Source organism: Alternaria infectoria (assembly GCF_024043175.1).
Source record: "Alternaria infectoria strain BMP 0036 chromosome Unknown scaffold_23, whole genome shotgun sequence".
NCBI classification, from domain to species: domain Eukaryota; kingdom Fungi; phylum Ascomycota; class Dothideomycetes; order Pleosporales; family Pleosporaceae; genus Alternaria; species Alternaria infectoria.
In genome coordinates, this window is record NW_026250712.1 from 180,693 (window position 1) to 203,098 (window position 22,406).

The 22,406-nt window shown below is 53.8% G+C and overlaps 6 protein-coding genes across 6 annotated transcripts; 3 read left to right on the forward strand and 3 right to left on the reverse strand.

The window, feature by feature from the left end:
* Positions 1 to 749: 749 nt before the first annotated feature.
* Positions 750 to 1,742, forward strand: J4E92_009368 (uncharacterized protein; the record flags this gene model as incomplete). Its single annotated transcript, XM_051500716.1, has 2 exons — positions 750 to 957; positions 1,009 to 1,742. 2 exons carry the CDS (start codon positions 750 to 752, stop codon positions 1,740 to 1,742), a joined length of 942 nt encoding a protein of 313 aa, XP_051349063.1.
* Positions 1,743 to 5,479: 3,737 nt separating this feature from the next.
* On the reverse strand, positions 5,480 to 7,408 carry J4E92_009369 (uncharacterized protein; the record flags this gene model as incomplete). Its single annotated transcript, XM_051500717.1, has 2 exons — positions 5,480 to 7,253; positions 7,323 to 7,408. 2 exons carry the CDS (start codon positions 7,406 to 7,408, stop codon positions 5,480 to 5,482), a joined length of 1,860 nt encoding a protein of 619 aa, XP_051349064.1.
* Positions 7,409 to 7,816: 408 nt separating this feature from the next.
* J4E92_009370 (uncharacterized protein) lies at positions 7,817 to 10,471 on the forward strand (the record flags this gene model as incomplete). The annotated part of the gene is made up of 1 exon (XM_051500718.1): positions 7,817 to 10,471. One exon carries the CDS (start codon positions 7,817 to 7,819, stop codon positions 10,469 to 10,471), a length of 2,655 nt encoding a protein of 884 aa, XP_051349065.1.
* Positions 10,472 to 10,915: 444 nt separating this feature from the next.
* On the reverse strand, positions 10,916 to 13,735 carry J4E92_009371 (uncharacterized protein; the record flags this gene model as incomplete). Its single annotated transcript, XM_051500719.1, has 2 exons — positions 10,916 to 13,418; positions 13,488 to 13,735. The coding sequence occupies 2 exons, from the start codon at positions 13,733 to 13,735 to the stop codon at positions 10,916 to 10,918; spliced, it is 2,751 nt and encodes a 916-aa protein (XP_051349066.1).
* A 556-nt stretch (positions 13,736 to 14,291) lies between these two features.
* Positions 14,292 to 15,976, reverse strand: J4E92_009372 (uncharacterized protein; the record flags this gene model as incomplete). The annotated part of the gene is made up of 3 exons (XM_051500720.1): positions 14,292 to 14,389; positions 14,438 to 15,780; positions 15,831 to 15,976. The coding sequence occupies 3 exons, from the start codon at positions 15,974 to 15,976 to the stop codon at positions 14,292 to 14,294; spliced, it is 1,587 nt and encodes a 528-aa protein (XP_051349067.1).
* Positions 15,977 to 19,232: 3,256 nt separating this feature from the next.
* J4E92_009373 (uncharacterized protein) lies at positions 19,233 to 19,709 on the forward strand (the record flags this gene model as incomplete). Its single annotated transcript, XM_051500721.1, has 2 exons — positions 19,233 to 19,410; positions 19,432 to 19,709. The coding sequence occupies 2 exons, from the start codon at positions 19,233 to 19,235 to the stop codon at positions 19,707 to 19,709; spliced, it is 456 nt and encodes a 151-aa protein (XP_051349068.1).
* Between the last annotated feature and the right edge of the window lie 2,697 nt (positions 19,710 to 22,406).

A 22,406-nucleotide genomic window follows, 5' to 3' on the forward strand; every position in this document is an offset into this window, starting at 1 on the left:
GTCGTCTTGTAAGAATCGCTCGCGAGGGCCCCTCGCGAGTAAAGCACCCGTGAGAAACGCTCATGGGGAAGGGGAAGAGAATGGTACGGGGACGATGGCTTCATCGTCCTTAGGGATGCCCTAGGTGATGTTGGACATAACTGCACTGTGCCTTGCCGCCCACAACATATGAATACATGGAGATAGCAACATCGATGAGCGTGATCGTATCGATTTATGACTAATCTGTATGCTACCTTTGGCTTTCATAACCTTGCGTATGAAGATAACTCAACCTGTGATCCATCTTACCGACGCAGTTCCTAGACCTGAGATATAAGGGCATGCATCGCTGATGAGACAGAACTATCCGGGTCTCGGCACCCTGGAATGGTGTACTGCACACTCACCCCGTGTTGCAGATTGACCGGGTAGGCAGGCACGCCACTCTTTAGCTCCGTAGCAGACAAACAGGGTTTGGCACAGTTCCCTAACCAGAACTGGCAGTTATATCTCCAGTTATGTTCCTTGTGCTCAACGAATCGTGCGGCCTGCTTCGTGATTTGGATGGCATCATGGGAAGTGGTGTGTGGGAGAAGAGTTGGTGGGCGTGGTGCGACTTCCTGCCCAAATCACCATAGCTACGTCAACGTGTCGTCCGATTTTTCGTGCCTGCCCTCACGAGCATGATTACCAAGTAGCGCGCACACATCATCACCTCAGTCAATCTGTCACTGCAACTGCAAGCCTTGACACCTCACATCAACAACATGGCGACCAACCTGCCTGAGGTGCCCGACGCACCCAACGTGTTTCTTGAAGCACTGCAAGACGAAGAGATTGCCGATATGCTTCAATACGAATGGAACCGACGTAGAGTGAAAGGAAGTCGACCTGCCATGCACCAGGAACGTCTGCGGGTTCGTTCCATTGCCGCTTCAACTGGTCTTGCTGCCGATACAGAAGAGTCAGCAACTGGTAATTAACTCACCAATTTTGGAATGAAGGCAGAGGTACTAACACTCCAAGAAGATCCTGCCGTACCTCGAAAGACACTGCCAACGAAGGGCGTAGGGAAACGGCGAGCCAGTGCCGAACACTCTTTGAGCAAGCGAGCAAAACGTCGATCACGCCGCTCTCGAGAAGGCGAGTGCCCGTTCGCCAGCGATGCCGAACCCGAAAGCTCCGTGCCTGCGACTGCCTCTTCGGAACTTCATGCCAAGGAATACCCCATCGCAATACTGCTGCCTATTCAGGATGGTCGCAACGTCGTCATACGCAACGGCATTCCTGCTCAGCTCACGAAACTGCTTCGCGATGAAGTCAAAAAATGCCTTACGACCAAATTCTGCATCAGAGCTTGGAACGATGCCGACCATGAAGATAACGCTCTTTGCATGCTCACCGCGGCCTATGGATTTATCCGCTCCTATCTTGTCCCGAAGGGTCAAGGGGCGTCCAGAGCGTGCGTTGTCTGCTGCACAAGTCCCGGAGAGAGCGGCCCAATCGCCCCAAGGCCTTGCGTCATGCTACGGGCGGATGCAAAGGGGGAGTACATACTGGCCCTGCCCTTGCCAGAGGATTTGCGAGTGGGTAAGGGGTGGAAGGAGAGGGGTTTCTGGGTGAATGAGACGCCCCAAGCTCCTGCACCCCGAGCTTTTGCACCCCGGTTCGATGCGTTGCGCACGCGAAGTGGGCACAAGGACCGCAGCGATGGTGGCCGTATGGTTGAGCGCCGCGCCGGAGGCTTCGAGCTTGGCTGACGGATCTGATGTGCCCGTCGCGGAAAGACTTGCCGGCAGAGGTGCTGTAGAAAGATGGTAATTCCAGGGCACGTTCGATGGATTCATCGAACGGCGTGGTTCATACGTGATGGAATCATCACGCGTTATGAGAGGACTTGATGGCGTCGTCAAGCGGTAATTCCGATCGATGGATTCATCGATCAGGTTCGTTAGATAGTTCAGGCGTTGCCTTTGCCAATACTATACACCGATATCTCATCATTTCTCACTCCATATGTCGTGTAACAGTTTCATGAACGCTCAGGTACGTAGCTAAGAATATTAAGACTGCCACGCATAGAAGCTTACATAGTCTGTGCGATTCCTAGTCTGGCATGATGGCAAGAGGCAGCGCGAGAAGAAACCTCACTATGAAGGTGTTGAAAATATGGTGTATGCTTTTACCCTCCCCGCGTTTCGCGATATGCTGTAATGATTATGATATCTGTTTTATTTTAGTACGCTGAAACCCATCATGGCTCCTTTTCGTTTCTTCATTGGACAATTTGGACGTCTCCAGTGCTCATAGCTTGAACGATGCGTTTCCTTTGGAAGAGGACGAGCAGCAGACATTAGCAATGGGTGAACGCTTTTTGGTTTTGTAGCATAGAACGCTGGTTGTAGGGAAGGTAAAAGCAAAGGCGGGTATTTATATTTCTCTGGAAGGATAGGCAGCTTACCGAGTTCTGCTTCTCTCATAGCCTGTTTACTTTTCTTTTCGGGACACTGGGAGAAAGGAGCATGGTAAAGCGCGAGGCCGGGTTTGATGCTTGTGGAACAAATAGAGATTTGATGAAGCGAGCTGCAGCATATAGGCATGAATTAAGAACTTCAGATCTACTCGTCATAAGTCGTGCGAAAGCGTGTTTGGTACCGCCATCTCAAACTCATGTAATAGTTAGACGGAGCTTTTGGAAAAGAGAGAAAGGACATGGATTCGACTGTGTACTATTTGATTGCACCCAGGAACGAGTGTGATATGTGAAGAATTAAGGCAAGGAAGTAGCAGACTTTTATACCCCTTCAGACCAGCCGCCAGTCATACAACCTGGGTTGCGACGTTTCAATGAAGTTTCGTTCCGCTCACCGTCTGCGACATATGGGGTGCATGGTGCCTTTTCTCGTTCTTCCGACAAGAGACATCCGTTGTTTTTCCCGCCGATTTCAGTGAGACGCGGTGCCGGCGATCTCATCGAAGAAGTGTCCGTGGCTTTTGGAAGAAAGGAGCGAGTCGCGACATAACGACTTCGTCGAGATTTTTTGGTACCGCCAGCGCTTGTCATAGAAGATTAGGTTGTATGTTTTTCAGAACAACAGCACATAGAGATTCAAGCTTGTATTTTTGGTCGCGAAGATTGAATGCTGCACATTCTATGCAATCTCCGAGGTTTTGATAATGTCGCAGACGGATACCCCAGCCATGTTGTCATGCCCTGTATCTTTTATTGGGGGAGGAAAGTCATTGGTCGACGTTTTACTTGTTTTGGTAATCACCCCGCTGGAAGTGAGGATATAGAAGAGAAGGAGACCGGGAGGAGGACGAGAGCTTTTATATCGACCGCGCGCGACGAGAACAAGCCATGCAATTTGTCTCATTTCATTTTGGGTGTCTCATCGTACAATGACAAGGGTTTTGGTTGACACACATGTCACGTACACGTGAAGATTTTGCACACCCTTCACATACCATGTGCCCTTGCGCGATTGAGAATGAAACGCTGTAGTCTGTGTTGCGACACATGCAGTAATAGCTTCAACCTTTCGATTAAACACCCCAGGAAACTTCTCAGTCATGAAAGACTTCCATAGTGTTTTGGAAAAAGAGACAAACATGCAGCGAGGTCCTCGGTGTTTTTGGAAAAAACCAGTAAAGGCTGTGGGAAGTGTAGAAGAGAAAGCATAACGAAAGCTGTGGCTATCTATATGCTCTCAGGACTGGCGCTCAGACCATGCCGAACATTCCCTTGTTAGGCGAGCATGACTTTGATGCTGGACGGACCCAGAAGAACGAACATGGAGTCCAGGCACTTTTATCTTGAAAGCTCTACCATGTGGTAGTACTTTACAGTTTTGAGGAATACAGCGACGATAGTTCCCTTTTTCACACACGCACAGAGATCATATGGCCATCTTGGTGTTGTTTTGGAAGTCGCAGTCGCGCAACATGAGATCTTTGATGTCAGGGCTTAGACGACCCCTTTGGGGAAAAGAAAGCGTTCTTCTCAGACATGACTGTACGCAATTTCTGTTTCTGGAAGCACACACGCATGTGGCATGCCGGGAGATCTTTCTGGATTTGAGGAGACACGAGTCGTGCCACATACGAAGATGTCGAGTGGTTTTCAGACTGTGAGTGTGGAACAGGCGGAGTCTTTCTCCGCCCACATAGAATATTCGCTCTCGTCTTTTGATCTTAATTGGAGGAATTTGGAGAACGAGACAAAGAACCATTTCCTGAGCGATAGTTTTATTTTCGAGTCCATCGTCGTGACTGTTGCTTGCTTTCACAGAACATCACGGGTATGTCGTGAGATTTCAGTCTTCTTCTCCACACATCCGTGGTTCCTCTCCTATTTTGGTCCAACACCACAGCACAGTCATGTCGGGGTTGCGTGAGCGGTCTCTTTTTTGGGAGTCGCAATCGCGGAACATAACGTGAAATGTGTAATTTTTGAATCGGAAGTCTGGATGTGCGAAGTGCGGAGATCGTCTCGGCTATCCCGTTGATGGCTCGACGCTTTTGGAAGAGAGAACGCACATGGAGGGCTGCGTACAATACTTTTTGAGAAACCCAAGGAAGAGGTATGATAAATCAAGAAGGAAGAGAGCGCAGGACGTCGAAGCTTTGTACCCGCCGGTTCAGCTAGCGGCTTGCGAGGCAAGGAAGCGCCAAAATCATCCCGGGCTGGTTACGTTCTTTCTGGTTCTCCGTGATGGAAGTCGCCTGCGATCTTTCCGAACATATAGCGCCCTTCTCCGACTTTTCGAAATCATCACGAGAGCCAGCGGCGGTTTTGATATGGCAGAAGTCCGACAGTCTTCCCACTCATGTACTATGCGTGTCCAATTTTTGGAAGAGAGACAGCACATGATCCACCATTCAAGTGTTTTTGGTAATTCGGAATTGGAAGTGTGATGCAGGAGACATGCTCAGTCAAGCTCCAGATTTTATACACACGGACAAGCTGCCAGCAAGGACGGTAGTGGTGTGAACGAAGAAACCAGCGCCGGAATGCATGAATATGTCGCCGTTGTGTTTTCTGTTCTGACTTTTCGGAAGTCTCTGCTCCTCTCTTCTCCAACATCACGAATCCGGACCAGTGTTTTGAAAAGAAGGAGCGAACGCCATGAAGATCTTCGCCAGTCGTTTTGCACGGCGGATGTAGACATGACCAACAAAAGTATGCGATTTTGGAAGAGGAAGGAGGAGGCAGCTCATAAGAGTGTTGTGGTGTATTTTTGGAAGAAGGAGAGACAGGTCATGTTTTGCCGAAACCCATTTTTTGGAAAACGGTAGAAGATGAGTGGTGAAGAAGAGAAGGGGAGCAGATGCGTGAGATGAACTTATATAGCCGACGCGAATATGGGACGATCCGCGGACCCTCAGAGCTACATGCACGACACCAGGAAAATCTTCGAAGAAATAGTACATGCTCGGTGACTAATGAATTTGTTACATACCAATCATTTCCCCAGCATAGATTCACCTCTCCACCTCAACCTCCTACCGATGCCGCAACAGCCTCCCCACTTTCCTCAACCCTCCTCTTCTTCTTCCCATGATGCCCCCTAGCCTCGACCCTCCCCTCAACCGGCACCACCCTCGTAGCCGTAAAAAGATACCCCTCAGCCCCACCCTTGCTCGTCATCATAGGATGCGTCCTGCCGGGAAGAACCTGCCACTGCCTTGCTCTTGCCGTCTGCAGACTGGGTGCGAGAACCAATGTAGGGTTAAGCGGGAAGTCGTCTTCTTCGTTGTCGGCTTCGGATGTACCTGCTGGGGTATCGACGTCCTCTTCGATCTTGACTCGTTTGCCGTTGGTGTTGCTGGTACCGTTGCCGTTGATTTGCGGCGGAGGCCCAAACTCGCGGGCTATGTACGCCGCGCGGCGTTCTTTCGAGTAAAGATCGCACAACTCAACCAACGGCTCAACATTAGGATTATACACCACAATCCTGCCTCCACCCTTGACAAGCGGCACCAACTCCCTGAGCACAGTCTTCGCATCCATCGCCGTCGCCACAACCAACCCATCAAACCCTCCCCTCTTCGTCTCATCCACCACACTCTTAACCCTTTCCCAGCGTCTGCGCTTCTTATAGTAAGTACCGCGTTTCGTTGACTTCATGCTCGCAAGGACTTCCTCAGAAATTATCTCGGGCTCGTCGTACGAAGGGTCGTCTTCGGGGTGGAGGAGGGCGAGCCAGGAGAGCGATTTGAGGTGTTTGTAGAGGGGGTGGGCGGGCGTGGGGTTCCCGTAGTCGTAGCCGAAGTATTTTAGGTAGGAGAGGTTGGGTTGGTTGTTGGGGTGCAGGACCGTGAGGGTGTTTGTTTGGGCGGACATTTGCGGGATGTGTGGTCGTGGGGGTTTTCGCGGGCGGGGAGGGGGATCTGAAGCGGTGGCTGTGGGGTCTGTGGTTGTTGTGGTGTCGGCGTCGGGCATGGCAGTGTCTGTGTCTTTGGGCTCTGGGGCGGAGGCTGGGGCTGGTGTGCCGTTCATTTCGACGTCAGCTGCCTCTTCTTCTGACGATGAGTCGTCGTATTCTTCCTCCGGGTAGAGAATGCCCATCTTCTCGGCGAGTGCTGCTGTGACAAGCCCTCCGGTGTCATCTACTACGAGCCACCGTCCTCCTCCTACCTGGCTGACTCCATCTTCCGCCATGTGAATCTGATTTGTCGCTCCCGAGTGTATGTTTGCCCAGCTGTTGATCAAGCCCAGTAGATCTTCCCTCAGCTCCATGATCTTGTATGCCTCCTTCTCCAGAACATACTCTGTGAGTAGACCAACATCCATGGGCAGGGCAGTGAAGCGCTTCAAGTACTTCTTCGACTTCCGCAGAGTGTACTTGGCCAGCGAAAAGCTCGTCTTCTCGTCGATCGCGTTGTGGGAGGCCATAATCTTGGCGATGATTTCCTTGCCAGAGCCGGCGCCTGCCTTCTTCAGCTCCTCTATTTCAGCCATTGATAGCGCCTGCCGTGAAGCATCGTCAACGGTCAAGCGGTTGTTGCGCATGATGACCTGCCCATCCTCTCCCACAATGTCGAAGCCCGTAGCACCCGCAGCACCCTCGGCAGTCTCTTCGCTGGTTTCCGCAGCAGGCGCATGATCGCTGCCTAGAGCTTCGGCGTGAAGTTCGGAAGCGGGAACGACGCGCAGCTCCGTCTTGGATTTGCCATCGTCCTTGTCGAGCAGTTCGTAGGTGAGATAGTACGGGCGGCCGAGGAGGAGGTTGGAGTTGAAGGTGCCGAACTTGCCGAGATTGATGCTCCTGTGGGGTGTTTAGAAGAGATTCTCAAACATATGCATACGGAGGGCTCACTCCAGCTATGCGACGTACGTATTCGGTGTGATCTCGACTATCTTGAAGAGGCCTGAGGGCAGTCGTAGCGCAACGTGCGTATTGGGGCGGACGTGGGAATGCATGGCGCGAATGTAGTCGCGGCACTGTGTTGGTCACTATTCCATGTGTAGTTATGGTCAATAGTCTTAGTATGGTATCTCAGTCCCGAGTTCTGCACGCGCAAAGGTGAGGTGGAGCTAGTGAATTTGTCGCAAGGAATAGTTCCGAGGCGCACCGCCGCGTCTTACTCAGCCACAGGCTCAGCCACACACTCGCACCAGTCGTACGTCATCGCCATCGCGACTTCTGCTACTTGGGCGTGTCACTCGGGTCCAACACGTCGCTTACGTCGACTACTTTGCTTCTTTCGCTGGAGTCCTGCTTCAATATCAATCCCCTTCACCCGCCTTCCTCATATTACCGCGCCGCGCCGACTGTCGCGACAACTCCCCCATATCCCACACCAAGCCCCAGGGCACTGCACCGTAAACATGGTGCTACGAAAGTCCGACGAAGCCGACGACGTCGTTCCAGCGCCGCTCTCCAAGGCGATCCCCCCGTATCCCACGACACCCTCCGACGAGCACCCGCCTGCCTTTCCCGTGTCGCCCGAGCGTGCCGTGGACCCGCCCAGTACGAGCAAGTCGCCAGCGTTCAACATCAAGACGCCAGAGGAGACGCGACTTCCCGACGATAAGCACGAGAGCGACTCGGATCTGAGCGAAGACGAGTGGAACCAGTCGGATGATGACTTTGAAGACATCAACCACAACGATGTGCCTGCCGCCCTGAAGCCGGCTGCTGGAAAAAGGCCACCTGTGCCAAGTACTACACACATCACCAGCGGCCTTCCCGATGCTTTGAGGCCAGGGCCGCCAGCCGGTATCCCTATCAAGCGCTCGCAGGAAAGCATCTCTGCAACGCCCACCGGTGCCAGCGCGGCTTCCTACGGCGCGGCCAGCACCGTGTCCGAGCAGTCGAATGGCTCCATCCCGCTGAAGACCAACAACCCATACCTGAAGATGCAGACGACTGGGCAGAGTAGCTGGGACGGAGAGAGCAGCCAGGCTATCTGGGGCGATGCGCCGAGCCACGCCCACAAGTACGAGGCGCCCGTCGAGCTCCCGGCCTTCCAGACGCCAAGTACACCCACCCACGACATGAAGAACCTCGGACTAGATGACCATGCCCCGTCTGCGCAGTCGACAGCACCAGTAGAGCCGCCTGTCATTGCCGTGAACTCACCTACACCTCGGTCGGAGCACCCAGACACCTCTCTCGATGCGAATCCATGGGAACCCGCCTCGCACGATGCTCGTACTGACACTGTACCCTGGACGGCACCGCCAAGCGATGCAGCTGTCCGAAATGAAAGCTCACACAACATTCCCGCCCCAATCATTCCAAATGCGAATATTGCAGAGCAATCGTCTCTTCCACCTCAATACACGCCCGAGCAAACACCACCCTCCTCCGAAGAACCTCCACCTGCGCTGCCGCCAAGAAGGTCGCACGAGGACATGGCGCCTGCAATGCCTCCTAGACCTATCGACACAGGTATCGGTTCGTCCGCTCCTCCTGCCTTGGAATCGCCCAATACGACAATGGAGAGGCAGAGGAAGGAACACTACCAAATCAAGCACATTCGCTGGCTTGACCACACCATCGAGGACATGCGCGTTTCGCCCATCTTGACGCAGAACCTGAACGGCCCCTGCCCTTTGCTGGCTTTGGTCAACGCACTAGTCCTTTCGACTCCTGCTAGGCTTGACACTGCACTTGTCGAGACATTGCGCACACGTGAGACAGTCAGCCTGGGACTGCTCCTTGATGCTGTTTTTGACGAGTTGATGTCTGGTCGACGTGGAGATGCTGCACAAGCCTTGCCCGACGTGAGCGAGTTGTACAAGTTCCTGCTCGCCCTCCACACAGGTCTCAATGTCAATCCCATGTTTGTCCCAGACTCCAACACCCCGGATGCACAATCCACACTCACGAGCCGAGCTGGCGCTTTTGAGAACACCCAAGACATGAAGCTGTACCGCACTTTCAACATCCCACTGATGCACGGATGGCTGCCCGAGGCTGGATCCGACGCTTATGCTGCGTTTAGTCGCGTAGCAGCGTCATATGAAACATCGCAGTTTGTTCAGTTCCAGGAAGAAGAGCTGAATGCGAAGCTGGGGGCGGGGGAGTCTCTGAACGAGGACGAGCAACAGATGTTTACGGATATCCACGCCATCAAAGAGTTCTTGATGCGATGGCCAACACAACTGACTGACCACGGTCTAAAGGTCATTCGCGATAACCTCCAGCCCGGTCAAGTCGCCATCCTGTTCCGAAACGACCACTTCTCGACGCTCTGCAAGAACCCTCGCAACGGCGAGCTCGTCACTCTCGTCACAGACCAGGGCTACTCCACCCACGACGAAATTGTCTGGGAGTCTCTCACTGACGTCAATGGTCAAGGTAGCCAGCTCTTCTCCGGCGACTTCCGCTCCGTCGACAACAGCAACACCTCCGGCCCACAAGACCAGCACCAACCTTCCAGCGTCGACAACAGCCAAGGCTGGACCACCGTCCCCGCCCGCCGCGGCAACCCCCAATCCGCCATCCCCCAAGACACCTCCGCCACCTCCCCCGAAGCCCTCAGCCGCGCCGAACAAGAAGACCACGACCTCGCCCTAGCCCTCCAACTCCAAGAAGAAGAAGAAGACCGCGAGCGCCGCGAAACAGAACAACGAAACACCCGCAACAACCAACTCTCCATGGATGCCATCAATGCTCCTCCCCAGCCACCGCGGAACCAGCAGAACCCGGTCATCCCGCCCCGCCGTAACAATAATATTACGGGGCATAGACCTGCTGGTGAGGCGGCGCCGCCGCCGTTGTACGAGGAGGCTATTACGAGTCCGCAATATGTGCCTCCGGCTGGGCATCCGGCGAGTGCGCAGGCGCCGGTGCCAGGGCAGGGCGGGAGTGCGTATCAGAGTACGAGTGGCGGGTTGCCGGCGCTGCCTGGCGCGGGGAGGGGCAGGCATGGTAATGGTTTGCCTGGGAGGATGGGGGGAGGGAGGAGACAGAGTCAGGGGCAGCAGGGACAGGGGCAGGGGCAGGAGGAGAGGGATAAGTGCGTTGTTATGTAGACGCGCTCTTCCCTTTTCCCTTCTTCCTTGCGCCGATCTAGGAGCATGTGGTTCGAGATGGCACGACTTTGAGACTATCTGCTGACATGTCATATTAGAGATTCGGATGAGGTGCCGTGTTCGTGGTGTACGGTTAGTTAGTATCCGTTGTGAGCGCGGAATTTGGGCTGTGGTATCTAGATGTTGTTGTGATGGTGATCACGGTGATGACTTGGGCGTTTGATGGTGTTGGAATGTTTATATACCCGTTATTCCTTCTGCTTTTCGTAGTACGCGGTCGGTAGGGGTGTTTGTTGCATCGAGCTGGGAGCAGTATTGTTAACCCGAAATTCCTATGCGTCACTTCACCAATCTCCAAAAAGATTCTGTTTTACGTGACATGTCAAACTATCATCACTTTATTCATCCATCAAACTATGCACGCCATGAGGCTTTATACTGGATCTACGAACCACCGATCTGCCTCGCTCTCTCCCTCCCCTCCATCCTTTTCAATTCTTCATCCCACTCCTCTTCTTCTTTACTCTTCACACTCTGTCCACTACTTTTACTCCACATGCGAGTGTGTTGGCTTCCAGCTCCAGTTTTACCGCCACGGGACTGAATGGCTTCTTGGAGTAAAGTTGCTTTACTCACGCTCACAGTCGGACTCCTCTGCTTTTCAGTCTCATTCTCATTCCCCCCGATGGAGGAGGACGATAACACAACATCCCGTTCTCGCCCCTGTCCCTGCCGTTTAACCACCTCGATAAACGATAAAGACGTGGGTACAGCAGAAATCTGACCCAACTGCCGTTCATAAGACGTAGTACCCTGTCTGTTATACCTCCCCCCCTCCATCCCTCTCATCCCCATCCCCTCACCAGCCGTCGGCCGCGGCGCCGGCGGCCTCATATTACAGTACGGCATTGGTGGAGGAGGTGGTCGGTTTGGTCGGTTTGGTGGTGGTGGGCGGCGCGGTGGCTCAAGCCGTAGCGTCGATAGTGCAGACATCTTGATCGGTGCGTGTGTCGGTGATAAGGAGGACGTACGCTGGGGGTGTATCGGCGTAGTCGGTCTTGGTGTCCTTGTAGGAGAGTCGTTGGTGTCGGAGTCGGAGGCGTTGAGATATGAGGGGTTGGTGGCTTCGTCGAAGGGGTTGTTGGGGTTGTGGTTGTGGTCGTTATCGTTTTCGTTATTGTGTTGGGATGTCTGGTCGTCGTCTTCGGTATGGTAGACCGCATCATCCATGGCCATGCTAGAAGGCCGACTTTCCCGCTCAACGATAGAGGCAGTTTCGCAGCGCCAACTAGCTGTGCTGGTGCTGCCGCCGCTTGCCCCTCTGTTCCTCTCTTTTCCTTGTGACAAGTCGACATTGTTACGCCAATTCGCAATGCCAGAATCGTTGTCGTGGCCACCTTCCCTTAGAGCAGGGTGAACGGACCCGTTAATCGTCAAACCATCGCCCTTTTCATCTTTCTTTTCCTCCACCTCCTCCTCCTGCTCCTTCTCCTTCTTATCCACCATCTCTTTCCCCACCCCACCCTCATCCTCACTCCCACCCCCCTCAGTATTACTAAACCACCTCAACTGCCTCAACTTCCCCGCCCCCACCGGCCTGCCCTCCCCCCTCATCTCCCCCCTCTTCCTCTCCATCTTCTTCAGCTCCTCAGCCCACCCGCTCAAATCCTCAATACTGGGTCCTTTGTGCCTAGTCCCACGTTCCTGCGGGCTCATCGTACTAGCCGCGCTGATCGAAGGATTCGCTAGACTAGTGTTGATCCAGAGACTACCTTGTCGGTTACGGCGGGATGCGGAAGAGGAAGGAGTGGCGGTAGCGTTGCTGCGACGGATGCTGTGGGCGTGGGACGGGGGTGGTGTGTAGATGTTTGGGTTGGTGGCGTTGGCGGGGTTGGAGAGGGTGTAGTTGCGTGAGCGGAGTGGTAAGGTGTCGGAGATGGGGTCGTGGGTTGGTTTGATGGGACTGCTGGATGAGCGTTGGGCTAGGCTGATCCTTTCTTCTGTGGCGCTGCTGCGGGCGTTCGAGCTGTTGGTTAGTGTCAAGGTGAGGTCGAGCGTAGAGCTGTTCGACCGCAGGGAACTGGCATCGCCGTCTCCCAGGCTTCGAACGAAGTTACCGTACTCATACCCCTCGTCGCTGCCTTCGCTTTCCCCGTCTGCGGCAATGTCGGCGAAGTACTGGCAATCATCCAAGACCTTGACAGCCCATGCGAGCTTCACCCCCTTCTCACCCACCGCCACCTCCCTACTCTTCCGCCGATCCTTGTTCATCTTGAGTAGATCGCGCTGAGCTTCCAAAATCGTAGTCAACTCCCCTGTCTGCGCATCAAACTGCAGCCAGCTATCCACATCATCCAGTTGGTCTCGCCGGTAAATGCGATATTGTTTCGCGCCGGCTGCTTCGTCATCGGCGTGCGAGTCTAGTTTCTGGGGTAGGGAGGCGTCGATGTATGTCGAAAGAGGTTGATGGAGTTTAAGTGAGCCGAGGGTGACTTGAGCGGCGAGGAAGGTGTCTTTTGGACGCACCATGGAAGGGTGTATGACGTCGTTGTCGCTGTTGAAAGAGCGGCGGAGAGTGTGGCGGCTTGCGCAGACCTTGAGGGCCATTTTGCTGACGGATGTCTTCATTTCCTCATACGTAGCTTTGGCTTCGGCGTCTATGGAAGGAATATTAGGAAGCCATGGCGAAGGTGGAACAGCCGTGACTGGTGTCGTTGGAATCGGTATAGCCGTAACAGGCGTCTTCGGTGAAATCAGTGACTCCCAAAACCCGCCCTCCGCGAAAGAGTTCTTGACAGGCCCAGCAGTAGCCGACCTCGGCGTCCCAGGACCCGAAGACAAGATCTCCCATCGCGGTCGCGGCGTAGTCGGCGACGCGGTCTCGAAGCGCGGAAGGTGTGCTGGCCGAAGTGGATGAGCACCCGTAGGCGCAGTCCATGAAGACGAGCTGTAAAGAAGTAGTTGCCGTCCACCTGGAGTGACGATTGAATGTACAGGCGGAGGAGGAGGAACCCACCCGAGCACCCTCATACAATGTTCCTTCTTAGCCCGCAAGATATCCTTCTTTGCCTGTCGCCATTTCGCCTCGATGAAGCGCTCTTTGTTCCAGTATATGACTTCTTCCCAAAACCGAAGGTGTTGTTCTCTAGTCAGGCTTTTCAGTCCCGCTGCTTCGTGTTGGCTGATTGCCTTGCCGGTGGCGGGCGAGATGGCGCTGTCTTCTTTCGTGAAAACTCGTTCCATTGTGAGGACTCGTTCTGGCATTCTGGACGTATGTGAGTGGGTTTGGAATGTAGATGGGAAACTTTCGTGGGTTGCGACAGGAGTGTTTGGCGGCGTGCTCGGTAATCCCTGTGATCTGGCGAGCAGATTGAGTGTCATAACCTCGCCCGGGTTGTTTGGTCGCGTGAAGGGGACACGGGATTAACTGATCGCAAGAGTTGCGCTCGGCGCAGTGTAGGCAACCGCGTGGGAAAGATTTGCGACTTGATGGGGGAATTCCGTCACATGTCCCTCACTTGCACTGTGAAGAAATCGAGCGGTGTCTTACAACAGAAGTGAAAATTGTCTAGGGTCGAGGGTGCGCTGTGATTGTATTTGTTGCGCGGTGCACTTTCGCGCGCTACGACCATGAGCAAACGCGCAATTCGGGGTGAAACTTACTCGGTGGAGAGAAGCTACCGACCTGGCGCGGTGAGCCCGTTAAGTGATGAAAATGACTGACAATTCGGCGGTGAAAGTGAAACGGGCATGTAAATATAATATTGACCTGTAAATTTTGTCTAGGTGGTATCCAACTCCGCTAATGCGAATGCGACGTCTAGTCTAAGAAAGTAAAAAGGTTTGTATGTACAACATTGAGAGCGCGGTCGGCCTCGCGCTCTTCAATGACACAGGAGATGTTGATCTCGCTGGCGCCTGGTAGATGTTAGCAATGAAGCGGCATTGAGATAGAGAAAGACGTACCCTGAGAAATCATCTCGATGTTGATGTTGTTCTGTCCCAACACGCTGAAGAATCTACCAGAGATACCAATCATGTTCTTCAGCTGCTTACCGACCAAGCTCACAATGGCCATATCAGGCACGATGTCAATGGTGCCGAGCTGGCCAAGGTCGTTGACGGCACCTTGGAGATCCTTGCTCTGGATCTTGTACTCATCCTCACCCCCGCCACTCAGAAGGGCAGACTCGGAATGGAGAGCCATGGACACGTGGACCTCGGAAGAAGAGATGAGGTCGACAGAAAGGTGCCATCGGTCGAGGATGCTGAAGATGTTCATTAAGAAACCATGGGCTCGGGTGCGCTTGTTGCTGTGCACGTTCAGCACGACGATGTTGTGCTTGATGGTGACCGCAGTAGGGCGCTTGGGGCCTTCCAGCTGGGTGAGGAGGCTCGCGGAACGAGTGCGGAACAGCTTCCCGTCTTTCAGGGGCGCACGACCGTCGATGTCCTTCAGGTTATCCGGGAAGATAATGGTACCGGCATTGCGCGGGTTCATCACGTTCTTGATACGGATAGGGATGCGGGCGCGGATGACCTGCTCCATAGTGAAGGGGTGAATGACCTCAGATCCGTAAAAAGTCAGCTCAGCAGCCTCCGAGGGCGTGACGGTGGGGAGAAGGGCGGCCGTAGGGACCTTGCGGGGGTCTGCCGTGAAGATGCCGTCCACCTCCTTCCAGACCTGGAGTTCCTTGGCCTGGGTGCCGACAGCAACCAAAGCAGCGCAGAGATCGGTGTATCCACGTCCAATGGAGTTGAGCAGTCCGCCAGGCACGTTGCCAAAGTATCCGGTGATAACGGGCACCTTGTCGCCGCATGCTGCCACCTCTTTGCCCAGGTCCTCGGCCAGGTCCTTGTAGAACTTGTCGTTGAGCCCGCCCTTGATAGGCGCATGGAGCCTGACAATGTCGCTGAGGTCGACGAACTGGGCCGGGGTGCCGCGATCGTTCAAAATGGCGGCCATGTAGCGACAGCTCAGCTTCTCGCCCTTGCTGATGATCTTGTCCTCGGCGCGGTTCGTGACTTCCTCCAGGTGCTGCGCGGATTCCAGGATCTTGACGAGGCTCTCACACTCGGCATTGACCTCCTCCGTGTACGACGCCAGGATGTCCGGGTTCCTCAGGATGTCCTTGCCGGCCTGGATGTGGTCGGTGCGGATGGCCTCGACGATCTCGTCATAACCGCGGTGGTTGGGCTTTTCGGCAGCGCGGGCGGCACGAAGGAGGCGGTTGGTGGTTCCCTCGAGCTTGGTGTTGCTGCTGCGTGCGGAGCAGACAATGGCGGCGCGGTTCGTCGCAAGACCAGCTCTGTTTACTGTCAGCGCCTTCCATCTGGCGGGGGTTGGGATGGGTCGCACTTGACGATGCCCGCTATGTTCTCCGCAAACTTGCCCACGCTCGTACCCCCGAACTTGAGGACAACCCAGCCTCCAGGGAGGTGCTTCTCTTCCGTGTGAGCTATCCGCTCCGACTCGTGTGTGGTTCCGTTTGTGTATGCAGACATGGTGGTGTTTTGTGGTTTCTCCAAGCAATTGGCGAGGTAAAGTTTCCTAGATGCTGGTATATATCGATGATATATGGAAGACGTGTTATTTTCAATAAATGACGTGTGTTGTGTCGTGTGAAGTCTGGAGCAGCGGAGTGAGGGAATTCTCAATGTCTTTTAGTGGGGCCTGAGTCAGAAAGTCCATGTTCGCGCCCGCAATCGGCGCCGGCGCTGCTGACGCCATGCCAGCGAACCACGACTCCACAACCCAGGAACATGCACACACACACCTCAACGGAACGGATCGGTGCATGCGCATGTCCTCCCGGTAGCCAATGGTGCGCTCGCTATTCAGCTACTGCGCCTTTGTCCGCACCCTTCGCAGCCCACGTCTCAACACCACGTCCTCTGGCGCCTTTGATACCTGACAGCTCATTCCTCTTATCGCGTCCTAGCGCGTCGTCCAAATTACCGTGTCGTCCGCGTCCGACTACGTGCCGGTAGTTGCTCTTCGGCCCATCGGCTATTCGTCCTCTATGTCTTGTGCACCACCTGTGCGACACTCCAGTAATCACGGTATTATCTAGCCATCTCTAGTCAGCGGCGAATTGATCCGAAGATGTCCACGTCCATACATCGGGAACATGAGTCTGGAAATCGGTCGCCCATCAACGATGTTGCGTGAATCAAGATGGATCCCCCGATCAGGCATGATTGCATCAACTACACGAATTTCTATGAGCATAATCTAAGAAGAACCAAATGCCGTCTAACCCGCTTCGCTAGCACTAGTATACTCTAGCAGATCTCGAAAGGTTGCCTCATCCTCAATCTCGAGCGCCCGACTTTGCAGGCTTTCCAATTCCCTCTGGCTGTAGCTACCGCGCGCCAATAATCTACCAACAATCCTTCGATATCCTTTACCAACTGCTTCAGTCAGAGCGTTCCCTATCTCTGCATCGTACTCTAGAAGAAGAGAAACAACAGCGAACTGTCCACACCGTACTGCTGTCTCCAACGCCGGTTTACATGTATCCGCACCATGTCCTAGCAACACCCGAACTACTTCCTCATGTCCGTTCCGACAAGCGCCTAGAAGAGGTCGCTTTTCGTAGTCACTAGACAAACCAAAGCCGTCTACACGGGCACCAAGTGCAAGATAATGCACCGTCATATCCCCCCACCCTTTCCTCGCGCTACGCACTAGGAATGCCGTGTATTCCTCAACACCAAACGTTCTGGTAACGCAGTGTTCTAGTCGCTTCTTGACAAGGAAGTCATAAATCTCCAAACTTGGTGTGTCCAGCGAAGCCAACGCTCGCTCGTTCTGACACCAGTAGGAAGGTCTCTTGGTCTTTCTGTCAAGCATCCACGGACGTTCCACAGCCTGGAAATTCCACAAGAACTGCGTCGTTTCTACACGTCCATGCATGGCGGCCCATTGGAGCAAGCGCATTCGCATGTACTGGAAGTCATAGGGATGCCTCAAGTCCAGCATAGCGGCAAGAACCTCATGACTGCTGAAACTACCAGCGTGGATGCATGCCGAACCAAAGAGCCAACTTGGTTTGTTGAAATGCTTTCCGTGGACGATCCACCTCGCGAGAACAGGGAGTGTCTGTGTGTACAGGGCAGCAATATACACATCGGTGTCCAGATCATTATCATATAAACGCCCGTCATGCCAGTGCTCAGGTAGGTAGGTTTCACGCCAATGCTCAGCTAGGTCGGTTGTCCATAGTTCGTCCAGGCGCTTGAATTCCTGCAACACCAGGGGGCATAGCTGACGAATGTAGTCGTTCTCGTTCCGCTCATCGTCAGTCTCTTGACTGAGACGATTAGCGACGCTGCGAATCCAAAGTAGAACAGGAGCCCCGTCACATCGCTCGTTCAATACCCGGCGCTCAAGATAAGCTATAAACATAGTAGGTGCAGCCTCGTCGCTAAGATGTAGCAGAGGCCGGAACTCGGCATCCAGAAGCTTGTATAGGGCAAGTACCCTCATGATTTCCCCATCGAGAACCTCTATAGCCGCTTGTTAGCAGGAATACCTGCGCACAAGATGCACAGGGAAGCTTACTATTCACAAGCCGTAATCGAAGGCCGCGCTTCGTTCCCCGCACTAAGATCGCCCAGCCAAGGATTTCATGCAAAAGCTCCAACGGCAAATCTAGCAGATGCATGGTGTATAGTATGGCCGGCTTTGTAAACAAAATGGCTACTCGCGACGGAAAGGAGATTTGACAAGCACGTACAGCGTTCAGCGGCTCTTGTTGTTGGAACACATTCGGGCCCGAAAGGCCGCGCTAAGAGGACCCCGGAAACCACTTGATTGGCTACTAGTAGCGGTGCACGTGCGGCGTAAGCTGCTGCCTGCCATCACCGTTCCGACCTGAACAACAACCATGTCGTAGGTGGTTATACAATTACACGCGTCCCATCGTCATGCCATTGCCTGCTCGCATCCTGCTGAGACCCAGCAAATTTCAGCGCACAGTTCCAGAGCCAAGATGCGGCACAGCTCCCAACATGGCCTGTTGGCCAACGATATACGCCTCTTCACAGCTCAGATCTCTGCGCACACACGGCACAGACACCTTCGCAAATCAGATGGCACAGATTGAAGAATCATGCAGGGGAAATCAATCCGTTATGCCGTCTATTGGCACGTCAGTATTTAACATATAGAGCCTGCTGCTGCCGACGCATTGTGATTGAAGTGTTTAGCCTTGACAGATACTCCTCGCTCGAGGGCTCGTAATCCTCACGTCGGTTGCATCTCCTACATCATTACTCTCGTCTACAGATTGCTGTCATGGCAGGTATTGATGATGTTCGCTACACGATATCGACAACCAAACTCGAGGGCCTTCCGACGACCGGTTGGGATACGACAAGTCCTTGGGGCCCACTTACGACTCCATGGACTCTCCCATCTACATGTTCCACCAGCTGGGCATTACGAGGCTACGGCTCTGGTGAATATCTTACACCTATCGTGCCTGCAGCCTGTTTGCCTGGTGCATCGAATATACACAGCCCCGGTACATGCTATGGCGACTACCATATCGTGGCGATGATCGAATGGAGAACACCAGATTGGACGTCAGGGGGTAGTCGCGTGTTTGGCGTCGCTTGTTGTGAAAAGTAGGTACACATGCTGAGCCACAGCGGGTCTCTTCATTATGAGTTGTCTCGTGCTGACACAGAGATTAGTGGCTTCACCAACACATTGACTGATGGTGCCCGGTGCTGGTCAACGTTCTCCACTCCTATGACTGCGTACCCCGTCGGATGGGTACAGTCCAGAAGCCAGGACGTGACCCAGACAGACAATGCCACAGTCCTCGATAGTGGGAGCGTATCCATGTCGCTCATGGAAGCCTACTGGCAGGAATCAGATCTTCCGAACTTCGATCCGGAATATGCGGCTATACTGGCATCGAAATTCAGTATTGACTTCACGCCAACAGGCACAGGCACAGCCGATGCCCCAGCCGAAACAGCGTCGCCACCAGGTCGAAGTCAACTCACCTCAGCCACGTCGACCGTCGAGGCGGACTCTGGAGAAGCTACCGGTCTCAATAGCGGCGCTAAAGCAGGCATTGGCATTGGAGTAGCCTTGGGAGTAATAATACTGTGCGTCGCTGGGTTTTTACTCTACAGGAGACGCGTTCAGAAGGTGAAGCTGGACCGCAAATCTGCTTCACAAAACGAGCAGCCTGAGTTGGTTCAGACACGCGCCGCGTAGTTGGCAGTGTTGTACGGCGTGCGGTAGCTTGCCACCTAATTTAAGGAGACAGCTCTAGCCAGTACACTGGATCCTTACGAACACGGGACGAGATGCGGCACAGGCCCAGGCAACGCCCAACAGCCAATGATTCAATCCCTCCCACGGGCCACCCCAAGCTCTGCCTCATGCGCATATACGGCGTAGTTGTCTCTGCGAATTACACGTCGAGGATCGAATCACCATGCAGGAGACCATGATGCATTTCGCTGCGGATTGGCAACGGCAGCCCGGACGCCACCAATGCGCTGCAATTGAAGTACCCGGCCCTCGCAGATAGTATAGCTCCTCTGTGATTCCGTCTCGAATCTATATCAACTACTCTCGACTTCCTCTGGGAACACAACGTCTCACAGTCGTGATCATGGCAGGCCTCGCAGATGCTGGCCTCACAATCTACACTGTACGATCAGGCGGATTCTTTCCAACAAATGATGAGCTCAATCATTACTCGCCAATTCCGACTTCTTTCACATTTGCGTCGACATGTACCGATCAGTGGATTGTCCAGGACCCATTAACCCCCACAGTCCTCACGAACCCCGTTCCCACATCATGCCTACCTCATAGCACCCAGGCCTACAATAGCCCAGGCACATGTATCAGCAATTACCATATGGTTGCACTGGCCGAGTACAGAACCACAGGTTGGACGTCAGGGGGCTCACGCGCATGGGGTGCTGTTTGTTGTAGGGAGTATGTCCAAAGACCCAGCTATTACAGAGCTACTTCTGCTACCTGAAAACCCAAGCATTTACGCTGACGAAGACGATAGCGGTATGTTGGCGTCAGACGCGACAGCGAGCGTTTGCAGTTCCAGCTTCAGCACACCCGTCACCGCGCTATATCCTTCCAATGGGTACCCCGCCCTCATCAGCGATCCAGCTGGGACAGAGCCAAGAGAGATAAGCAGCGGAGTTCATTTGATGGCCCCAATGATCGTCTACTGGCAAGAAACGGATCTTCCGCACTTCGATCCTGAATATGCGGCGACACTAGCCGCGAGACTAGACATCGACTTCACGCCGACAGCCACGTCCGAAACGGCGCCCCCGTCAGACCGCAGCCAATCCACTTCAGCTACTTCTTCGGCGAACGATGGCGGCGAAAAGTCATCCAGACTGGATCTCAGTATCGGTGCAAAAGCAGGGATAGGCGTCGGCGTCGCCATCGCGGTGATACTAGCGGTTGTCATTGGACTCATGCTGTATAGGAGACGGGTGCGAAAGCAAAGGGCACTCGATCAAACGTTGGCTAGACAAAACGAACAACCTGAACTCGTGCAGACACGCGCTGCATAGCTTCACCTGGCCGATGGCTACATGTTCCGAAGACTTCCATATCCCTACATGGAGATAATGCAGTTGGGTCTCGGCCGGTTGAGCTGATACGGGATGCGCTCTCGTTGATCTGCGCCCATCCGCTGATTCCGACACTCTACAATTGACGGTTCTCTTTTCAGCATTGTCAGTCCCATATTCCAGCGCTGTTATCTATTTCAGATCTGAGTCGGGATTACCTGAACCGCTCAGTGCAGTTCTTTGTCTTGCATCTATCCGCTGCCATATGCGGCGGAATCAGCCTCGATGCTGCGGGAATGCGATGCGGCACAGGTGTGATTACAATACAATGACCAATGGCAGACACTTGCCGCCACTCATACTCCCTGCGCGTATACGGCACAGCTACTCCCGCAGATGACGTTGTATGCAAGGGCCACAAACGCGGTTTGCGACGCGTTGGTACACCGGTATTGGTTAGAGAGGTCGCCATCACCGACGCGTTGTGATTTCAATGGAGGTTCTCTACAAATGCTGCTAATCTAGCTTGATATCACAAAATCGATCTCGTATCCACTCCATCATCACCCCGTCAGTAAGCTGTGCATCATGGCAGGTCTTTTGACTGCTCGCCTTACTATCAAAACGGTATCACCAGGACAATTCTTTCCGACGACATCTTCGAACGCTATAGTCACTTGGCCACCACTCACGACTCCCTTTACGACTCCATCTCATTGCACCAATGAATGGACAATCCTTACCTCGGGTGACACGACTGTCGGGAATGGGCCAGCCAGCAACTGTTTACCTGGCGGAAGCTATACGCACAGTCCGGGTACAGTGCTCAGTGACTACCACATCGTTGACGTAGCTGAGTATAGAACACCGGGGTGGACAGCAGGCGGACTTCGCGCATGGGGTGCCGCCTGTTGTAAAAAGTACGTCGTACCATGAACCTAGGGCACGGCTATATACAAAAGAGTCATGACTTGAGCAAAGCGCACTTTTGCTAACACCGATGGCAGTGGTTGGACGAATACAGAAACCATCGAGGGCTCCTTTTACTGCTTTTCATCGTTCATCACACCCATCACCGCATTGGACCCCTGGGCCGGAACTGGCCGTGAGCATAAAACCACCAATACCGTACTCAGCCGAGGGGAAATAGTAGATCGGAACATGCTTATCTACTGGATGGAATCCGACTTATCCAAATTCGATGCCGAGTACGCATCGGCGTTGGAAGAGAGATTTGCCATCGGCATGAGCGCAGAACCCGCAACTGTTACTGCAGAAAGCACGTCATCTGATTCCTCTTTTACGTCGACTGCAACAATGGCCGTTACGAAAGACACGGCAGCACCGTCAGCTCGAA